A 19,806-nucleotide genomic window follows, 5' to 3' on the forward strand; every position below is an offset into this window, starting at 1 on the left:
GTGAGAAGGTGACAATCCAGAATCCAGTTTTTGCTCATGATTCAATCTAAAGAATGTGTTTTTCGGCCACTGCATAGAATGCAAGCAGTAGTAACAGGTTTTGGTTACAAACAGCATCCAAACAGTCTTGATTTTATTTTGTCTTACTCTTGAAACCAGGTGGAAACTCTCAATGCAGCTTTGTGACTCAGCGCATTCTTCTGTGGCCTGAGCTGGTCCTGTGAATTTAATTTTCTAATCCATACTTGGGTGGTGATTTGTATAATTTAGAACATATTGGGCCAGATTTTGCTGGAGTGGGGCATCTCATGGGTTACACTATTAGTTAGACTTACAATTGCAAGTTTAGGTTTAAAAATTGTTGCCCACAAAGTTGCTGGAAGTGCGAGCTAATATTGGCCCAGTGAGGGCAACAGGGCATCTGAGTGAACAACAGGACAAATACTGTATCTCCTTAACCAATAAGATTAAAGGATTGAGAAATAAAGAGAGGAAGGACTGAGAAGGAGGGTGAATTAGAGTGGGTAAATTTAATGTCAAATCAGGTACAGAAAGAGAAATAAACCGAGGAAGGACTGAGAAGGAGGGTGAATTAGAGTGGGTAAATTTAATGTGAAATCAGGTGCAGAAAGAGAAATAAAGAGAAGGAAAGAGAGAAAAAAAGGAAAAGAAATAATTTTTTTTTAACTTTGACATTTTTGTAATCTCCTAAAACAATTCACAAACTGAAGGAATGAGACTCCACACTTATAATTGCTTACTTTCTGGGCAAGAGAGGTTGATTGGAAGTCATTAACAATAATCATGTCGTTAAAAGGGTACTTATGCTGATGATTACCAGACTTTGTGGCGAGTTTAACGGCCAATTAATGAGAAAATGCAGCAACTTCATGAAAATCACGGGGAGGTTAAGCATGAGAAGCCGTTTTTACGAAGCTAATGACAGAGCGGCGCAAATCAGCCAGCAACTTGTGGCGATTCTCAATTCATGGGGTATCTCCTCCTTGCTAATAGTTTCTGGCCAATTTGCGCATGAATAACCGCATGCAGTTATGTTTTCAGCAAAATGAGGCCCCTGAAATATGTGGTTATTTAAATTATAATTTTAAAAGGGGGATAATTTTCAACTTCACTGCCTGGACGATAATTTGGTGGAGTGGATTACTTGCCCATTATAGAGTCTGTCTGATTTTCATCCCATTGATTTTGTATGGGCAGTGAAGTTGAAACTTACCCCGAGTAGTCTTAAGGAGTCTTGATGGTGTTAGTGTAGTGGAGTGCACTGACTTGGAGCCCATGATTTGAATCCTAGCCTCTGGCAGGAGCATGCCAATCTCAGTTGAAATGTCAGGCACAGCATCAAACTGGTCCAAACAGTGATAAGTGAGTAAGGCACAGTTTTTTGAGTTCTGGTGGTGTGATTTCAAATTTGAAATGTATAATAAGTACAATGTGAAGTATAGAAGAAGACACCAGATCTACACACCATTTAAGAAATTTCGCTGAGCGTCGAGAACTTGGTTGATATCCTGAACCCAAGCCTGCCAGACTTCAATGCTTGGCGCCTGTAAGATGAACCGCTCAGAAGTTCCACGGGATATTAGAGCAAACTTGCAGAGTTCGTTTTCTACATTCTCCTCAATATTAAGGTAACTCATCTGAAACAGGTCAACAAAAGAATTGCAATAGCTGAAAATCTGCATCAATTAGTTTTACAAAACTCCATCGATAGATCTTAGTATGACTATTCAATGAGATTTAAAATATATATATATATTTAAACCACCTAACAATGTACTCTATTCCATTCCACTTCAAATTGCTTGATCCATGTTATATTTTTGAGTTTTACACTATGCTGGATATTCATAAGAACATAATAGGAGCTTTTAAAAAAAATTGTTTATGGGATGTGGGCGTCGCTGGCAAGGCCAGCATTTATTGCCCATCCCTAATTGCTCGAGAAGGTGGTGGTGAGCCACTTTCTTGAACTGCTGCAGTCCGTGTGGTGAAGGTACTCCCACAGTGCTGTTAGGGAGGGAGTTCCAGGATTTTGACCCAGCGACGATGAAGGATCGGCGATATACTTCCAAGTCAGGATATGTGTGACTTGGAGGGGAACTTGGAGGTGGTGGTGTTCCCATGCGCCTGCTGCCCTTGTCCTTCTAGGTGGAAGAGGTCACGGGTTTGGGAGGTGCTGCCGAAGTAGCCTTGACGAGTTGCTGCAGTACATCTTGTAGATGGTACACACTGCAGCCACGGTACGCCGGTGGTGGAGGGAGTGAATGTTTAAGGTGGTGGATGGGGTGCCAATCAAGCGGGCTGCTTTGTCCTGGATGGTGTCGAGCTTCTTGTGGTGTTGGAGCTGCACTCATCCAGGCAAGTGGAGAGTATGCCATCACACTCCTTACTTGTGCCTTGTAGATGGTGGAAAGGCTTTGGGGAGTCAGGAGGTGAGACACTCGCTGCAGAATGCCTAGCCTCTGACCTGCTCTTGTTGCTACAGTATTTATGTGGCTGGTCCAGTTAAATTTCTGATCAATGGTGACCCCCCCAGGATGTTGATGGTGGGGGATTCGGCGATGGTAATATCGTTGAATGTCAAGGGGAGGAGGTTAGACTCTCGCTTGTTGGAGATAGTCATTGCCTGGCACTTCTGTGGCGTGAATATTACCTGCCACTTATCAACCCAAGCCTGAACGTTGTCCAGGTCTTGTTGCATGCGGGCATGGACTAGCTTCATTATCTGGAGTAGGCCATTTGGCCCTTCGAGCTTGCTCCGCCATTCAACAAGATCATGGCTGATCTTCTACCTCAATTCCACCTTCCTGCACTATCCCCATATCATTTAATTCCCCAAAATTTATCGACCTCTGTCTTGAATATACTCAATGACTGAGCATCCACAGCTCTCTGGGGTAGAGAATTCCAAAGATTCACAACCCTTTGAGTGAAGAAATTTCTCCTCATCTCAGTCCTAAATGGCCAACCCCTTATTCTGAGACTGTGACCCCCTAGTTCTAGATTCTCCATTTTCCTAGCATCTACCCTGTCAAGTCCCTTAAGAATTTTACATGTTTCAATTAGATCACCTCTCATTCTTCTAAACTCTAGGGAATACAGATCTAGTCTACTCAATCTCTCCTCGTAGGGCAATCCCCTCATCCCAGGAACCAGTCTAGTGAACTTTCGTTGCACTCCCTCTAAGGCAAATATGTCTTTCCTTAGGTAAGGAGACCAGAACTGTACACAGTACTCCAGGTGTGCTCTCACCAATTCCCTGTATAATTGTAGTTAAGACTTCCTTACTCTTATACTCTAACCCCTTTGTAACAAACCATTTGCTTTCCTAATTGCTTGCTGTACCCGCATGCTAACTTTTTGTGATTCATGTACAAGGACACCCAGGTCCCTCTGAATGCAAACATTTCCCAGTCTCTCACCATTCAAAAAATATTCTGCTTTTTTGTTTTTCCTACCAGTGTGGATAACTTCACACTTCCCCACATTGTATTCCATTTGCCATGTTCTTGCCCACTCAAGCAACCTCTCTATATCTCTCTGCAGCCGATTTGTGTCCTTCTCACAGCTTACTTTCCCACCTAACTTTGTATCATCAGCAAATTTGGATACTACTTATATTCTACTTAGATAGAGTCATCGACCACTTCCGTAGAGAGACCTCACTTCCCCTAAAATCTGGAGCATGTCTTTACGTCCTGAATATTCAGATAAAAGATAGCAAGATCCAGAGGTTGAACCAAGATACATTTATATCATATGCTGCTTAATGATTCTCCTCATCTTCGTTAGGGGGACTGAAATATATACTCTAATCGAACCAAGGCGCAAACTATAAGCCAGCAAACAATTTATTTAACATAGAATAGATAGTCAGTGAAAAATAGAATGTGTTACAGTAATAATTGGATGTGATTTTGATCTCTGTGTTGTGTCTCCAATTGCTGCCCCTGGACATGCTCACAAACTTCTCTCTTTCTGCACTATCCCTATGTCCTGAACTTTCTAGCACAGCCTCTGTGTGAGCACATTCTGGACAGTATGATCCAAAAAACCCTCATCCTCTGAGGAGTGTAGGCAATTGCTCTTCGTGCACAGGGATCCTCTGCTTCAGAGACTCCATTTTCTGACACTTAGTGAAAATCTGATCCTCTTAAATATACAGATGATCCATGATGGCCCACACATCACACCCCATATATATCGCAACAGTTACCTGCGCTGATATCCCTCAGCATCTAATGGCTAACTTAAAAATGTGGATGGTCTTTCTTAGCCTGAACTCCCACTAGCACCAAGCTCTTGCAAAAATTAAACGGTTACTCACTTCATGCAAGTATTATAGAAAAACCTCCATCCAACTGCAGCTGAACTCCCACTGAGGCTAAACTCCACACACTCCTGTCCTTTCGCAGCTCAAGAGTCAAATTAAAGTACAACATTCTTGAGCTGCAGTTGGACAGAGTTTTTTCTTTAATACTTGCATGAAGTGAGTAACAGTTTAATCCTTGGCATGTGTTGACAGCCTGGGGAACCATGGAGGCATTGCATTTAAGTACCAATATGTTGCAAAAGGAAATTAGCAAGGATTACTGTCTGCTGACATCCTCCTTCTGCTGGATACATGTGTGAGGACAGGACTCTGCTGCAATGATCCTCCACCACGCCCCCCCCCCACCCCATCCATGGTCAAAAGCTTGCTGATATTCAGTGCATTTTCACACCAGTACTGGAGACCTACCAGTCTCATTGAATTTTATCTATGTCCGAGTTGTCACTGTTAGGAGAGGAGAGATATAGGTGAAGATTTTGTGGAAGGTGGGGTTTATTGAGCAAATTCAAAATGATATGATCTTTTGATAACTGTGGGCTGATTGTGAATAATGGCCCAGAAATTCGGGTCTCCACGGGTGAGTATGCACGAGGTACTCGCCCGTAAGCCCAATGGAAGTGCCGGTTTCCTGCATGCACTGTGCATGCGCGGGAAACCGGCACTTTCATTCCCCTGAAAGCAGGGGTTCAGAGGTCAAACGCGTGCGCGGGAGAGGCTGCGCGTGCGCATCGAACTTCATTTTTTTTTGCAGGCTTTCCCGGGAGGGTAAGTCTCCAGAAGTTAGAAATGTAAAAAGCAGGCGTAAGGCCTGCTTTTTACAAGGTAAGTGGTGAATTAATTAAAATTAAAACATTTTTTCCACAGGTTTATTATTTTTAAATACTTTAAAGAAAGGTAAGTTTATTTTTAGCCCCGTTAGAAAATAAAATTATTTTTTCCAAAAATTTAAATTATTGTTTAAAATGGTTATTTCATGTAATTTATAGTTTATTTAAAACATGTGATTTAAAAAAAAAAATTATTTGAAGATTTAGTGATGTTATGTGGCCGTAGTATTTCTAAGTTTTGACAGGTCATCCTGTCAGACTTATGAATGGAGCATTCCCTGCTCCGATTGGCTCCCCATGGCCCACGTGATCCCAGGGGCTGCATCGAACTAACTGCGCCTCTGGGATACGCAAGCACTGCGCGCCGGCAGCTGGAGCAGGCCCAGGATCGGAATTCCACGGGGGCCCACAGCTCAACGGCCGGCGCGCAAGGTAAGTGCAGATCGGGGGCTTGCACCCACGGGAAGCCCCCGACCTGAATTTCTGGGCCATTGTTGCAATCTTTAGTTACTCCTTTAGGATATTTACCTTTATGCTCTTCTTGAACTGATACCTTGGTGTTGAGGAACCCTTGTTCAGTAGTTCACTGAAGATTACAATCTGTTCGAAGAGGAAGACTCTTCGTTCCTTACTTCGGGAGAGAACTCCAGAATCTTGTTCCATCACATAGAATGTATCCTGCTGAAGTAATTTCCCCTGTGCTGTGATTTTGCCCTGGAAGTAACAAATAATTCAGAGTTGATTCAGTTCTGCCTGGCATCATTTTATTGCTTCGCATTCAAAAAAAGGTTTCTGCACCCCATTTCCAAAATGGTTTTACTTCATTTCATCTTTGAGTTTCCATCCCTCAATCTTCACTCTGCTCCCTGTCAGGGAGCAGACAGGTAATCTGTTTTCACGCCTCTGCTACTGTAGACCAGTTGATTAAAAAAATGGGTGCAGAAGAAAGAAAGAGGAGGGTTGCTCATCTCTGATGGATAATTGGAATGAAATAGATACTCACTGTGGCGGGAACCGTAGGCATAAACCACTTTGACCATGTACTGCAATCCTCTGATGATATATTTTTAATCTAGAATTTATTTCCCACTTTTTGAACAATCCCCCTCTATTCTGGTTTAATAATTTCAACTTCACTGAATTCTTAAAGAATAAGAAACTAAAAGTAACTACTTCAGACACTGCATCAATGCTCTAGATTACACACTAACATGCAGCTAATGGAATTTGTGTAAGTGAGATTTCAGAGGTCACCCACCATACGTTGGTTTACATGAATATTATTCATTCTACCAGTTATGTACTTTCATTAGTAGTGCAACGCTATCTAAGAAACATCAAATTAAGCAGAATTCAAAATCACCTCCTAAAATAAGACAACTTTTCATCAGAACAAACATTAAAGTGGTTGTATCCAGTCCTACATAAGGTCATCACCACTCTGGAATTAAGTTCCTCTTGTAAGTACCACCCAAAGTGGTTTGGGGATGTTCAAATGTAGAGGGGAGGCACTGCCCTTCATGTAAATTAGACCAAGGTTCCATCTACCATCTGCATACTATAGTGGATGGTAAAGTTCCCACAATTGTCATGATAAAAGATCAGAGCATAACCTTGTTGCTCTGGTGAATTTTTCCAAAGTAAGCAACCTGTTCACTTCAGAGTCCTGTGGTAATCATAGTACGATGACATACATTAAGTCCCTGATGCAATTTTGAGGTGCCAATGGGCACTGCATGCACACACTCTAGCCATTGGTATCCGGAGTTGAGTGGCCCAACCAACAGTCCGGAAAAGGTAAGTTTAAAAAATAACATGTATACGCCTCCTGGTCCACAAAAGAATCTTCTAGCTTGCTGCTGGCCCATCTGTGGCCCTGTGATCACCGCCCACCCTAAAATCTACTGCTGAAGCTCTGCAACGGAAACCCCTGCTCTCTAACTGACGAAATGCGATCCGGCCCTTAAAATGGCTCAGGCCTCTCAGCAAGGACTTTGGACAGGCAGCATGAGAACGCCCCCCCACCCCCCAATGTCTGCCCAAAGTTAAAACCAACCCCACGGTGTTGTCAAAAAAAAAAAAATTACATTCAGAACATAAAAATTCCTGCATATAAATTTCTGGTATACTTATATAATGAATATACAAGGAGAAAGGGGGAGAAAAATCTCACCTCAAAATCCTCAAGTCTTCCCAAATTCATCATATCATTGCAGCGTTTTGGCACAAGGTACATCACATCAACAGCTTTCTGTCAACAAAACACAAAACTAACTTAATGGGTTTCTCAGGACATCAGTTTTTGCAGAAAAAAGTATAGTTTTGCTAATATCTAGAGCAATAGTTTTAGAATCTAACCAACTGATTTAATTGTGTTTATGTCTATTTGCTTATTTGCATTTTTCCACATAACTTGTGAAATGATAAAACTAAGCTTTTATTCAACAATTTTTGAAGAGTCTGCAACCAGTGACTCTAAATAATGAAGTTGATATATTAGTATTAAACCAAAATCTAATACATAATTGCATGGAATGGAGATTATTTTACATTGCAACTAATCTTCGATACTTAAAAGCACAATGACAGTTTCCCTATTGTTTCAATAAAGACAATTTACTTCTGAAGAATATGGATGTTTGCAATAAACATTATTTTAGGATTCAATAAGCATTAGTTCCAAGATTCATTTGTTATACAACAGTCTAACAATTAAATTACAATTCAATTTTACATTTTAGTAGAAACATTTGAAGAAAAACAGAAAACAAAAAAATTGATGTAGAAATGTTTGTCAGCCTAAAAAGAACAAGTTTTACCTCAATCTCCGAACATTCATGTCCAGCCTTTTCACTGTATTTCAGAAAGTCCTGCAATAAGACAATTTCTATCACTATAAGTGAATACTTTTAAATGTTACAGTACTTTAGGAACTGCACTGCATGAGCACAGGTTGGGCCAACATAACATAGAGCGTACATATGCAAATAATGGTTTTGCCAATAAATACTCCATCTTCTAATGGAATAAATTCACAGACTGTCACAGGACACTTGTTTTCTACCCACAGCTCGCCGGCCCTTATGTCAATGAGGCCTGGCCCTCAAAATGGACTGGGCCTCTGTGATGAAATAACTCTGTGTTCTGGCATTTGTATTGTTGTTGTTGTACTTGTTAATGTCTGGCATGTTCCACCGGTGTAACCACTAATGCTCCTCCCTAGCCCCGCCCCTCTTCTGGAATGTTCTACCAAGGGCTGGGTTGGTGATGAATGATGGCTGCCCTGTGTTAACTTGATGCCATGTTCTTACTTAATAAAAGCCTTTAGTTTTAAGCTTTAACCTCATGGATTCAGGCAGTTATTTGGCACATCAGCCTCCCGACTGACAAGCTGCATTGGGGTGCCTGATTGACACCCACAGTTTGTCGGTCTGAAGATAATACAGCCTGAGGACCAATTTAGGACGTTCCTTAGGCCTGCCTCTTCTGGTGTGTGATTCCAGTAAACAATTAAGCTCCTACTGTGTAAAACATCCACTCATAGGTACCAACTTCAGGAGTAGGGTTGTATCAGCTCACCACTTTTAATATTAAGGCACAATGCACTCCCAATCTGAGTTGATTGCCTTGTTCATAGTGGGTTCATTGCCAGCACCTGTGGCCAGTGACCAATTTGCCTGTGTTTGCAGCCAATTCAGTTAGAAGACTTAAATTTCCCATACTCCGGGGAGCCATGGTGCAGGGTAGTTCCTTGGGGTACAGGAAATTTGAATCTGTTGATTTAACTGGTTCATTGTTGGCACTTGCTGGACAGTAACCTACTTATCCACAATTGCAGCTAGTCAAATCAGCAGATTCAAATTTCCTGTGCTTCAGGAACCTGCCCCCATCAGTCACAAGGCTCCCTGGAGCATGAGCAATTTGAATTTGAGCTTTAACTGGCTCCAAACATTGACAATTGGGCTGCTTGTTGGAAAGTTCTGGTAATGAGCCTGTGTTGATTGCCTTAAAGATAGTTTTGTTTTGTTCTTAGAAAAAAGGACGGTCAGCAGAATGAATCACTCTTGGCTCCAGTGACACAAAAAGAGTGCCTGCAGGAAGAGGTTTGAAAAGTGATTTATTGGATCTCATGTAAATTAGTTTGCTCATTAAATATATTAAGAATATATCATAATCCATCATGAGTTTATGATTGAGTACTACCCAGCACACCTCAGTCCTACTCCCCCGATTGCTTCATACTAAACAGCACCTAATGAGGTGCAGTGCAGCTCTCCAACACGAACACCTATATTCCATGCACCGCCACCCTTGAATCATGAAATGTGAAAACAATCATGAGACAGTCAGCACATTCACTGAGATGGAATAGAGCACAGGTGGCAGCCAAGGAAAATTAACTCCAACTTTATGGATGTGGGAGGCAGTTTTCAAGTAACAAAATAATTTTATTTTCTAACGGGGCTAAAAATAAACTTACCTTTCTTTAAAGTATTTAAAAATAATAAACCTGTGGAAAAAATGTTTTGATTTTAATTAATTCACCACTTACCTTGTAAAAAGCAGGCCTTGCGCCTGCTTTTTAAATGTGTAACTTCTGGAGACTTACCCTCCCGGGAAAACCAGTAAAAAAAAAAAAAAAAAAAAGTAAGTTCGATGCGCACGCTCAGCCTCTCCCGCGCACGCATTCGAACTCTGAACCCCTTCTTTCAGGGGAACGGAAGTGCTGGTTTCCCACGCATGCGCAGTGCATGCAGGAAACCGGCACTTCCATTGGGCCTACTGGTGAGTACCCCGTGTGTATTCACCCGTGGAGACCCGATGTTCTGGGCCAATTCAGGGGAGAACTTTGGCTTCCCCAATGCCCATGACCCACCTGATGCAATTTTCAGGTTCACCTGTAAATGGGTGAGCAGCACGTCCACCTGAAACAAAAGGGATGCAGAGTTGGCCGTTTGTGCCGGTGTGAGGCCAGAGACATTTTGAGGCCTGGGCCTCATGAGCATGTCACTGGCGAGGTGCAGGCACTAAACAGGTGCCCCACTATAGCTTGCTGGTTAGGAAATTGGCCAGCTCCCATATTGAGCCAGCTGGCAGGTCAGGTTTGTGGGGCGGGGGTAACAAGGGGTCCACCAAAGAAAAACTGAATGTTTCCTGGGCCACTTTTTGTGAGCAGCCACCAGGTATTCCTCTACGTCCCACTAGTTTTGTCGCTGAATGTCTAGTACAACTGGGCTGGAGCGTGCACAGCGAACGTTCCGCCCATTTGTACCTGAAAATTGCAATCGGGGTCCTGCAACTTACATAGGACCTTGAGATTTGTATATTTAAGCAGCCTTACGTCTGTTTCAGGTGGACGTGCTGCTCACCCATTTACAGGTGAACCTGAAAATTGCATCAGGTGGGTCGTGGGCATCATTGGGGAAGCCAAAGTTCTCCCCCAATGATTATCAATTGCTACTGCCTGTTTTCCAAGCAAGAAACGAGCAGCCGGCAGTTGAAAATCACCCCCGTGTTCTCAAAGGAGACAATGACAAGTCCCATCAAACATCCATAAATCAGAAGCGGCTCATTTGGTGAGGCTGTGGTTTGCATTTGACTGTTTGAAGGTAGCAGTGATGCATCAATGTAATATGTTATTCGGGTCTCCACGGGTGAGTACGCACGGGGTACTCACCTGTAGGCCCAACGGAAGTGCCGGTTTCCTGCATGCACTGCGCATGCGCGGGAAACTGGCACTTCCGTTCCCCTGAAAGAAGGGGTTCAGAGTTCGAACGCGTGTGCGGCAGAGGCTGCGCGTGCGCATCAAACTTACGTTTTTTTTACTGGTTTTCCCGGGAGGGTAAGTCTCCAGAAGTTACACATTTAAAAAGCAGGCGTAAGGCCTGCTTTTTACAAGGTAAGTGGTGAATTAATTAAAATCAAACATTTTTTCCACAGGTTTATTATTTTTAAATACTTTAAAGAAAGGTAAGTTTATTTTTAGCCCGGTTAGAAAATAAAATTATTTTTTTCAAAAATTTAAATTATTGTTTAAAATAGTTATTTCATGTAATTTATAGTTTATTTAAAAAATGTGATGTTTAAAAAAAAAAAAAAAAAATTATTTGAAGATTTAGTGATGTTTTGGGGCCCGTAGTATTTCTAAGTTTTGACAGCTCTTCCTTTCAAACTTATGAATGGGCATTTCCCTGCTCCAATTGGCTCCCCATGGCCCACGTGATCCCAGGGGACGCATCGAACTAACTGCGCCCCTGGGATACGCAAGCACTGCGCGCCGGCAGTTGGAGCAGGCCCAGGATCGAAATTCCACGGGGGCCCACAGCACAACGGCCGGCGCGCAAGGTAAGTGCAGGTCGGGGGCTTGCACCCGTGGGAAGCCCCCGACCCAAATTTCTGGGCCAATATGTTAGATTATATTATAGAAAATTTGATTAAAACACTTTTCTGAGGGTATTAAAGACGTGGGACATCCTTTTAAGGAAATGGTGTCTTGTGGTTAAATTGCATTTCCCCCCATTTTTAGGAAACCATTATGCACTCGTATGGCACATTCCACAGCTGGATACTGAACTTGTTTTCATTTACATGGTTAAATGTCCATTTAGCTGCTTGAGAGAATGAAAGGTGCATTTCAAGTGAATCGTGATTGGCCAGTTTCTGTCGTTCCTGCTAACAAAATTGCCCAGAAAAAAAACTGCATTAAGTTGCTCTTTTGATTGATAGGAGTTTAAGAACCATAATTTTCATAGACTCGTTTTCAAGAAAGGGTTAAATTCTAATTGCAGACTTTTGTCCAGCATCAATGTGTAAATAAAGTGAAACTCTTCTCCAAGATACTCTGCTTCTCAGAATCAGTTAGTGCCTTTTGAATTTTCCCTCACTCTGCACTCAAAGCTTCTGTGGATAGGTTCAGTTCCTCACACACATCTGAGACCCAGCTCCAGGGCTTCATTGATAGTCCGGACACCATCAGAATTTAAGGCCAGTCATTGGGGTGGCACTCAGGATAAAAGAGGTACAAAATCTGGTTGGATGTTTAGCTAGCCACGGTGAAGATTCACTATACTAACCACTATCCGAAGCCTTGCATTTATATAGCGCCTTTCACGACCACTGGACGTCTCAAAGCGCTTTACAGCCAATAAAGTACTTTTGAAATGGAGTCACTGATGTAATGTGGCAACCAATTTTGCACACAGCAAGGTCCCACAAACAGCAATGTGATAATGACCAGATAATCTGTTTTGGTGATGTTGGTTGAGGGATACGTATTGGCCAGGACATCGGGAAAAACTCCCTTGCTCTTCTTCGAAATAGTGCCATGGGATCTTTTACATCCACCTGAGAGAGCAGACGGGGCCTCAGTTTAACATCTCATCTGAAAGACGGCACCTCCGACAGTGTAGCACTCCCTCAGCACTGCACTGGAGTGTCAGCCTAGCTTTATGTGCTTAAGTCCCTGGAGTGGGGCTTGAACCCACAACCTTCTGATTGAGAGGCGAGTGTGCTACCAACTGGGCTACAGCTGACACTTAAACATCCTGCTTAAAAAAAGATATTTTGAGGGCAAAGGAGTTGGAAGCTCCTACGCAATGATGAAATCCATGTCACTTTATTTGTTCCTGTATGAAAGTTTCTGTGTAGACATTTGATTATAAACGTCCTCACCTTGATAAGCAGCTGATACTTGGTTATCCTCTGTACAGGCTTAATCAGAAAGTCACTCAGGCTAAGCCTCTGACCCAACTCCTGTTTTAGCTCCTGCAAAATAAGGTACAAAATATGATACACATGTTGCTTCTGTTACTACTTTAACAATACATGTAACCAATCACTCTGGCGCCTCCTTCCACTAGGTTTTTAAAGAATGTAAAATGGTTAGTGGCTAAATATGTTGAGTAAGGGCCATAAGGAACTGGGAAGGTCACTGTTTGTGCGGAGATACCTGATGACAGTGAGACAGTAATGGTGGTTTTATGCTTCTCAGGCCAGGGGGTGACCAAAAAACATCAACCAAGGCTCCTGCTTCTGAAAGTACTGAATGGCTGTTGGTGCCAATGGAAATTATCCGATTTTTTTTAAAGGCATTTTATGGTCATTTTAGGCATGTTATCCTCCTTTTTCTGTCATTTTATCCCCTTTCTTCATTAATAGCATGCTGAATCACATTCAGAAGAGGAGGGAGACAATCAGGGAAAGCTCCTTTTGCCAAGACCCCACCTTCAACAGGTGTCCTCTATTTTTCTTAAAATAATAAAGATGTTAACGTAGAGTTAAGATTTTATGTAGTTGTTAGTTTTGTACTATCTATGTGGATCAATCATCTTTTTAAAATAGAGCTGAGATTTTTTTACCCTTTATTACTTATCATTTCACTTCCAAAACATTACCGTGGAGATCAACCACAACCTCACAAATCTAAACACAAAGATTTAAAAAAAAAGTTAAACGTGAACTTAAATTCAATTTAAAAAACCTAACCACAGGAAAAAAAATCCTTGGGCTGCGGCCAACATTACTCACTGTGATGTTTGCAAGTTGTTGCAGCTGATGCTGCTCTGTGCTTTATTTGCTATGAAAATCTGATTTCTGAGGAGTGCTCCTTATGGCAAAAAAAAACAACCAACGGCTCACCTCAAAGAAGGCATCGTATTCGGTCACAATGTACTCTGATTTCGGCTTGTTTTGGCAGTACACCACATACATGCCTAAACGTCTCTCCTGCAAATACAGAATTCACACCAGTAATAACTAAATTCTTACACAGGCAGAACCTTTCCCATAAACTTTCAAAAACCTTCTGTCATTGCGTTACTAAGCTTAATCAGCTATTTCTGAAATATTGTGGCACTCACAATTAAGGTAGCTTGTACTCACGATGATTTAGATTATGTTGACTGATGTAAAGAATCAACATACCTTAGCTGCAACACCTGACATTTAACTTTATTTTGGCACAGTGTTGTTCCATTACAATCAACCTCATCTGAAGCCCGCATCGCCTTGTGGAAAGACCGGCTCGCCAGTCTTGAACAACCCCCAGCGATGAAAATTTTACCTGATGAAAGCCTTCCCCCAGGAGCTAATTGCAACTGGGCAACCTGGAAGTGCCTTAACAGACTTAGGACCGGTGTAGGTTGCTCAATGGTGTCACTAAGCAAATGGGGATATTCAACCAGCCCGACAACTTGTGAATGTGGAACTGAGGCACAGACTATGCAACATCTCCTGCAATGCCCATCGTTAGAGGAACCCTGCACTGTTGCAGATCTTGCCGAATTCAACAAGGCGCAAAAATGTGTCCAGTTCTGGCTGGGCTATGTATAGACTGTCCGTGGACACGATAAGAAGAAGAAGGCACTGATAGACTGTTCCTTTGAAATTATAGTCTAATAAACTACTATTAGTAATACAGCTCTTTGTCCACCTATGTCTTTGATGTTTCTGACAGATAAGAATTCATTTTCACTTCATTCAGTGTTGGACTGTAGTCCGGCTATTGACTGATTAAGTACGGTCAATAATCAGTATCTTTTGGACTGGATTATGCATCAGTCTGAAGTGAACCAACACAAGCATTGTATATAAAACTCTACCACCAGAGAATTATTATGGGAAATCCTGACAATTCAAAAAAGTCACACAGGAATGGCCTCCTACTGCTTATGTGCCCATACCACATTATGTTAGGATCCGTAGCAGCTGTGGCCCATAGCCTGTTCTCAACTTGACCTGCAGATATGCAAAGAATGTTGATCCAAGTGGCCTAGTCCTCCCAAGAGGCAAAATAAAACCCTACTTAAAATTGTTCCCTATGTAAGTTTGAACAACTTTTTCTGAATATTTATTGGCTCATGGCTGTCCTCGAGACCCACCTCCTGTTCCTTCAATCATTTTCCTACCAAACTGCTGACAATCAACTTCCCTTCCTGACCTGTTAGCTGATATAGTTAATGGTTACCTCTCCTCAGGTACTGTCCATCACCCCTTCAAATCTGCCATCATCAATCCCCCTCCTCAAAAATCCCACCTTTGAGCCCTGTGTCCCTGCAACTACCGCTCATCGCCAACCTACCTTTCCTCTCCAAAGTCCTTGCCTCCAGAATCTGTGCCCACCTTTCTCGCAGGTCCATGTTTGAACCCCTCCAATCAGGTTTCTGCCCCTGCCACAGCACTGAAACAGCCCTTATCAAATGACATTCTATGTGACTTTGATCATGACAAACTATCCCTCCTCAACCTCTCTGCAGCCTTTGACGCGGTTGGCCAAACTATTCTCCTCCAACACCTCTCCTCCGTCATCCAGCTGGGTGGGACTGCCCTCACCTCATTCCATTCCATCTATCCAGTTGTAGCTAGAGAACCACCTGCAATGGCTTCTCTTCCCTTTCTCACACCGTTACCTCTGGAGTCCCACAAGGATCTGTCCTTGGCCCCCTCCTATTTCTCATCTACACGCTGCCACTCGGCGACATCATCCGAAAACACGTCTTGGGTGTCCTATTTGACCATGAGATGAGCTTCTGATCCCATATCCACTCCTCCACCACCATGACCACCTACATCCACCTCTACATCACCGACTCCGCCCCTGCCTCAGCTCATCTGCTGCTGAAACCCTCTCCCGTGCCTTTGTTACCTCTAGACTTGACTATTCCAACGCTCTCCTGGCTGGCCTCCCATCTTCCACCCTCCATAAACTCGAACTCATCCAAAATGCTGCTGCCCATATCTTAACTCGCACCAAGTCCCGTTCACCCATCACTCCTGGGCTCGCTGACCTACATTGGCTCCTGGTCCAGCAGTGCCTCTATTTTATAATTCTCATCCTTGGCTTTAAAAGCCCTCCATGGCCTCGCACCACCCTATCTCTGTAACCTCCTTCAGCCCTACAACCCTCTGAGATCTCAGTGCTCCTCCAATTCTGGTCTCTTGCACATTCCCAATTTTAATCACTCCCGATTAGTGGCCGTGCCAACAGCTGCCTAGGCCCTAAGCTCTGGAATTCATTCCCTCAACCTCTCTGCCCCTCTAGCTCTCTCTCTCTTCCTTTAAGACGCTCCTTAAAACCTACCTCTTTGACGAAGTTCACCTGTCCTAATATCTCCTGCGTGGCTCAGTGTCAAATTTTGTTTGATAACGCTCCTGTGAAGCGCTTTGGGAGGTTTCTCTGTTAAAGGCGCTATGTAAATGCACATTTTTGTTGTTGTTGTTGTTGTTAACCCTCATCTAGATTGTGTAGGACTGGTCTTGAAACAAGATTGGGCCCAGTTTCTTTCTTTCAACGTGACCCCTGCGCTATGGAAGTGTATAGAAGCAAATTGTGGTGAATGGCAGACTTAACCAGACCTGTGAGTTAATAAATGTAGTAAGTTCCATAGTGTAGATGATGCAATTCTAACTGCATTTCATATGAAACAACAGGAAAGTGAGGGCCTGAATAGGTGATGGTTCCTCTGTCACTATTATCAAAAAGTCTGACTAGTGTATGACCAGTACAAGAACCTTTCAGACAACAAAAGCAAGGTCTGCTCGTCAATGTGTAAACAGTTACTGCCATGCCTTACTCATTAGCTAAAAACTCTCAAAATCTACGGGTATGCCCATGGCAAAATTTTTACCAGGCAAAATTACAGAAAAAGCCAAACTTATTGGAATAAGAATCCGAGGATATGTGATAGATTCAATGGTAGAAATGTTGTCCAGAGCAAGAAACTCCAGGGAAAGATATTATAGCCCACAAACCCTGTAGGCTGGAAGTTTTGAAATATATGTCCCTGATAAGGATGGAGACAGTATCAGAGCCAGCAACCAACCCAATTGGACAGGTGTAGCTCAAAGATACTGGGAGAAATAGAATTTAACAAAAGGTTTGATACATTGCAAAAAAACTCAAGGTACTAATGCTTTTGCAAGTATGTGGGGGTGGGGTGGAGTGGCGGCAACGAAGAAAGAACTTGCATTTATATAACGCCTTTCACATCCTCAGGAATGGTATCTTCCTCAAGTGCACTGAACTCAAATGTCAGGCCATGATTAGGCCCAATAATCCAACTCAGAAGGAAAGGGCCACTAAGCTAAAAGATTCCCAAGAATTTCAGATAATAGGAATTTTAGCGTTGTGAATTTGTCCAATCTATCATCTATGGTGAAGGGTCCCTTGAATGGTGCAAAAGGAAGGAAATTATGAAGGAAGTGATTTACACTATCAATTATACCACTTCATATTTTCCTAGGACTTTATCCCCACTGCATCATTCCCCTTGCCATAAACAGTTAGAAGGTAATTATTATAGCACTGGCCTGCCATTAAAATCAATGGCAATCACTATTTTCTTGCATTTTGACCAATTTTCACATCACTGCCACTTAGGGTGAAAAATAAGTGGCAGTGCTGTGATTTATCGACTTTAAATGTATTCTCTGATTGCATTTAACTGACGTGCTAATGTGTTTACTGATAGGGACTTGGTGAAAGACAGGCTCTTAAACAATTGCATCATTATGTCACCAAAAATGTATTAACGATTCTTTTCTTTTAAGTATTCTTTTTAAACTACGTTGCTATGCAGGGTATAATGGTTTTGAAGTGGCAACAGAAACACTTGCACAAATAAACTGGGCTGGATGGTGTAGTGTATGTAACCTGTACTACCTTAAGAGGATACCTTAAAGTGATGGACTACTTTTTAATGGCTCCTGTACATTGTAGTACCGGTGGTGACCACACCGGTATATAAACCCTGCGGAGCAAGTGTACCTCAGTTCCCGCCTTGACCCTCAATCACTAAAGACCTGTTTACTTACTTCTGTTGTCTGTGTCCTGTTATTCATCATAACTGCACTTGTAAACACAGACTCAACAGTGGCGACGAGTCTGATCGTACCTAGCGGCAGTTTTGCATCACCTCCCCCAGTACTGATTCTGGGGTCCATTCCAAGGAGGATCGCACTGGAGGCCATCGAGAACCCGGTTTGGTCTTCTGGCCACGGAGTCCAACTTCAGCAACAGGCAGTGATCATCCCTTCTTCGACAGGGGCGGGTAAGCCCGATCGAGCGGCACGGGGGGGGGAAGTCGGCCGAGTTGTCAGAGGGAGAAGGGGAGGAAAAACAAAGAGAAAGGGCGGAGGACACGACCGCAGCCGGTGTCGGGCCGGACTGCAATCGGGGCAGAGACGCGCAGCAGCCAGAAAGGCGCTTTATTGCCATAAGGACCGCGGGAGCGGCGGGGCAACAGCGCAACAGCGCAGAAGAAGCGCTGAAAAGCAGTTTTAAAATAAACTGCAATCGGGGCAGAGACGCGCAGCAGCCAGGAAGGCGCTTTATTGCCTCAAGGACCGCGGCAGCGGCGGGGCAACAAGAGCAGCAGCGCAAGGAAGCGTATACACGGGAAAAGAAAGGCAGGAAGGACAGCTGGGAGGCGTGGACAGCAACAGCGCGGAAATCGCCATCTTGAGTCGGCGGGGCAAGAAGACAAGCGCGGGAAAAGCCGCCAAGCGCGGGAAAAGCCGCCATCTTTAATTTTAAAAAAAAGTCATCATATTAAATAATATCCGAAGGGAAAGAAGAAACTCAGCAAGGATGCTGAAAACGGGTAACATCACTGCCTTCGAGAACGATGTGGCAGATTGGGCCACTTATGTGGAACGCATCGAAGTTTACTGTAGTACGAATGATGTACCGGATGATAAGAAAGCACTAACCCTATTAAACTCGATGGGTGCGAAGACGTACGGGTTATTAAGGAACCTGGTAACCCCAGACAAACCGATAGAAAAGTTTCGCGGATATTGTTACTATCCTGCAAGAGCATTTAAACCCCACACCGCTGTTGATAGTGGAACGGTTTAAATTCTACAGAAGAATTCAACATAAAGAAGAAAGCAACGCTGAATTCCTAACAGAACTGCGCAAGTTAGCAAAGTACTGCCAGTTCGGAACAGGACTAGCAGACTCACTGAGAGATAAGTTTGTGTGTGGGCTCCTAAGGGAAGGAACCCAGAAGCGACTGCTAGAGGAAAAGGATCTTACGCTGGACAAAGCTTTCAGCATTGCAGCATCCCACGAGGCAGCAGCACGGGCGCTGCAGCGATACAGCAAAGGCCACTGGAATTCAGCACCAATGAAATGGCATTGGGTGCAGTAAAGTGCTATCGTTGCGGAAGGACAACGCATGACCAGAACCAGTGCTGGTTCAAAAACAAAGAATGCAGGCTATGTGGCAAACTTGGTCACATAGCGAGAGTATGCCGGTCAGGAAAGAAGACCAGCAGCAAAAAGTCACCACAGGAGAAGTACAAAAAAGTACACAAGGTGACAGAGAACAGTTCGGATGAACAGAAGACGGATTCAGACTCCAGCAGCAAGGAACTGGGTTGTCTGAAAATACATAATGTGGGTAACACAGCAGACCACCAAACTATCTGGGTCATGCTCCAGATAGCAGGAGTCCAAGTGAAGATGGAGCTGGACACAGGGTCGGCATTAACGGTCATAAATAAGCAAGACTACAAAAGGTTATTCTCGCATTTTCCCCTGAGGGATACGAAGATTGTATTGAAAATATACACGGGGCAAAAAGTATACCCCAAAGGAAAAATAAAAGTAAATGTGGTCTACAA

At 43.2% G+C, this 19,806-nt stretch overlaps 1 protein-coding gene across 9 annotated transcripts in view; it reads right to left on the minus strand.

The window, feature by feature from the left end:
• kalrna (kalirin RhoGEF kinase a) overlaps positions 1-19,806 on the minus strand; it is a 1,017,450-nt gene that overhangs the window by 100,745 nt on the left and 896,899 nt on the right. For all 9 annotated transcript variants that reach the window (XM_085986273.1, XM_085986275.1, XM_085986274.1 and 6 more), the window contains 6 exons: positions 13,819-13,905; positions 12,853-12,945; positions 8,001-8,051; positions 7,355-7,432; positions 5,710-5,895; positions 1,487-1,658 (listed from right to left, as the gene is read on the minus strand). In XM_085986273.1, the coding sequence (XP_085842399.1) occupies positions 1,487-1,658; positions 5,710-5,895; positions 7,355-7,432; positions 8,001-8,051; positions 12,853-12,945; positions 13,819-13,905 (667 nt within the window). The remainder of the gene's footprint in view (positions 1-1,486; positions 1,659-5,709; positions 5,896-7,354; positions 7,433-8,000; positions 8,052-12,852; positions 12,946-13,818; positions 13,906-19,806) is intronic.

The sequence above is a fragment of the Somniosus microcephalus genome, chromosome 4 (genome assembly GCF_052327205.1).
Source record: "Somniosus microcephalus isolate GS21.2 chromosome 4, FLI_Smic_1.0, whole genome shotgun sequence".
Lineage (NCBI taxonomy): Eukaryota > Metazoa > Chordata > Chondrichthyes > Squaliformes > Somniosidae > Somniosus > Somniosus microcephalus.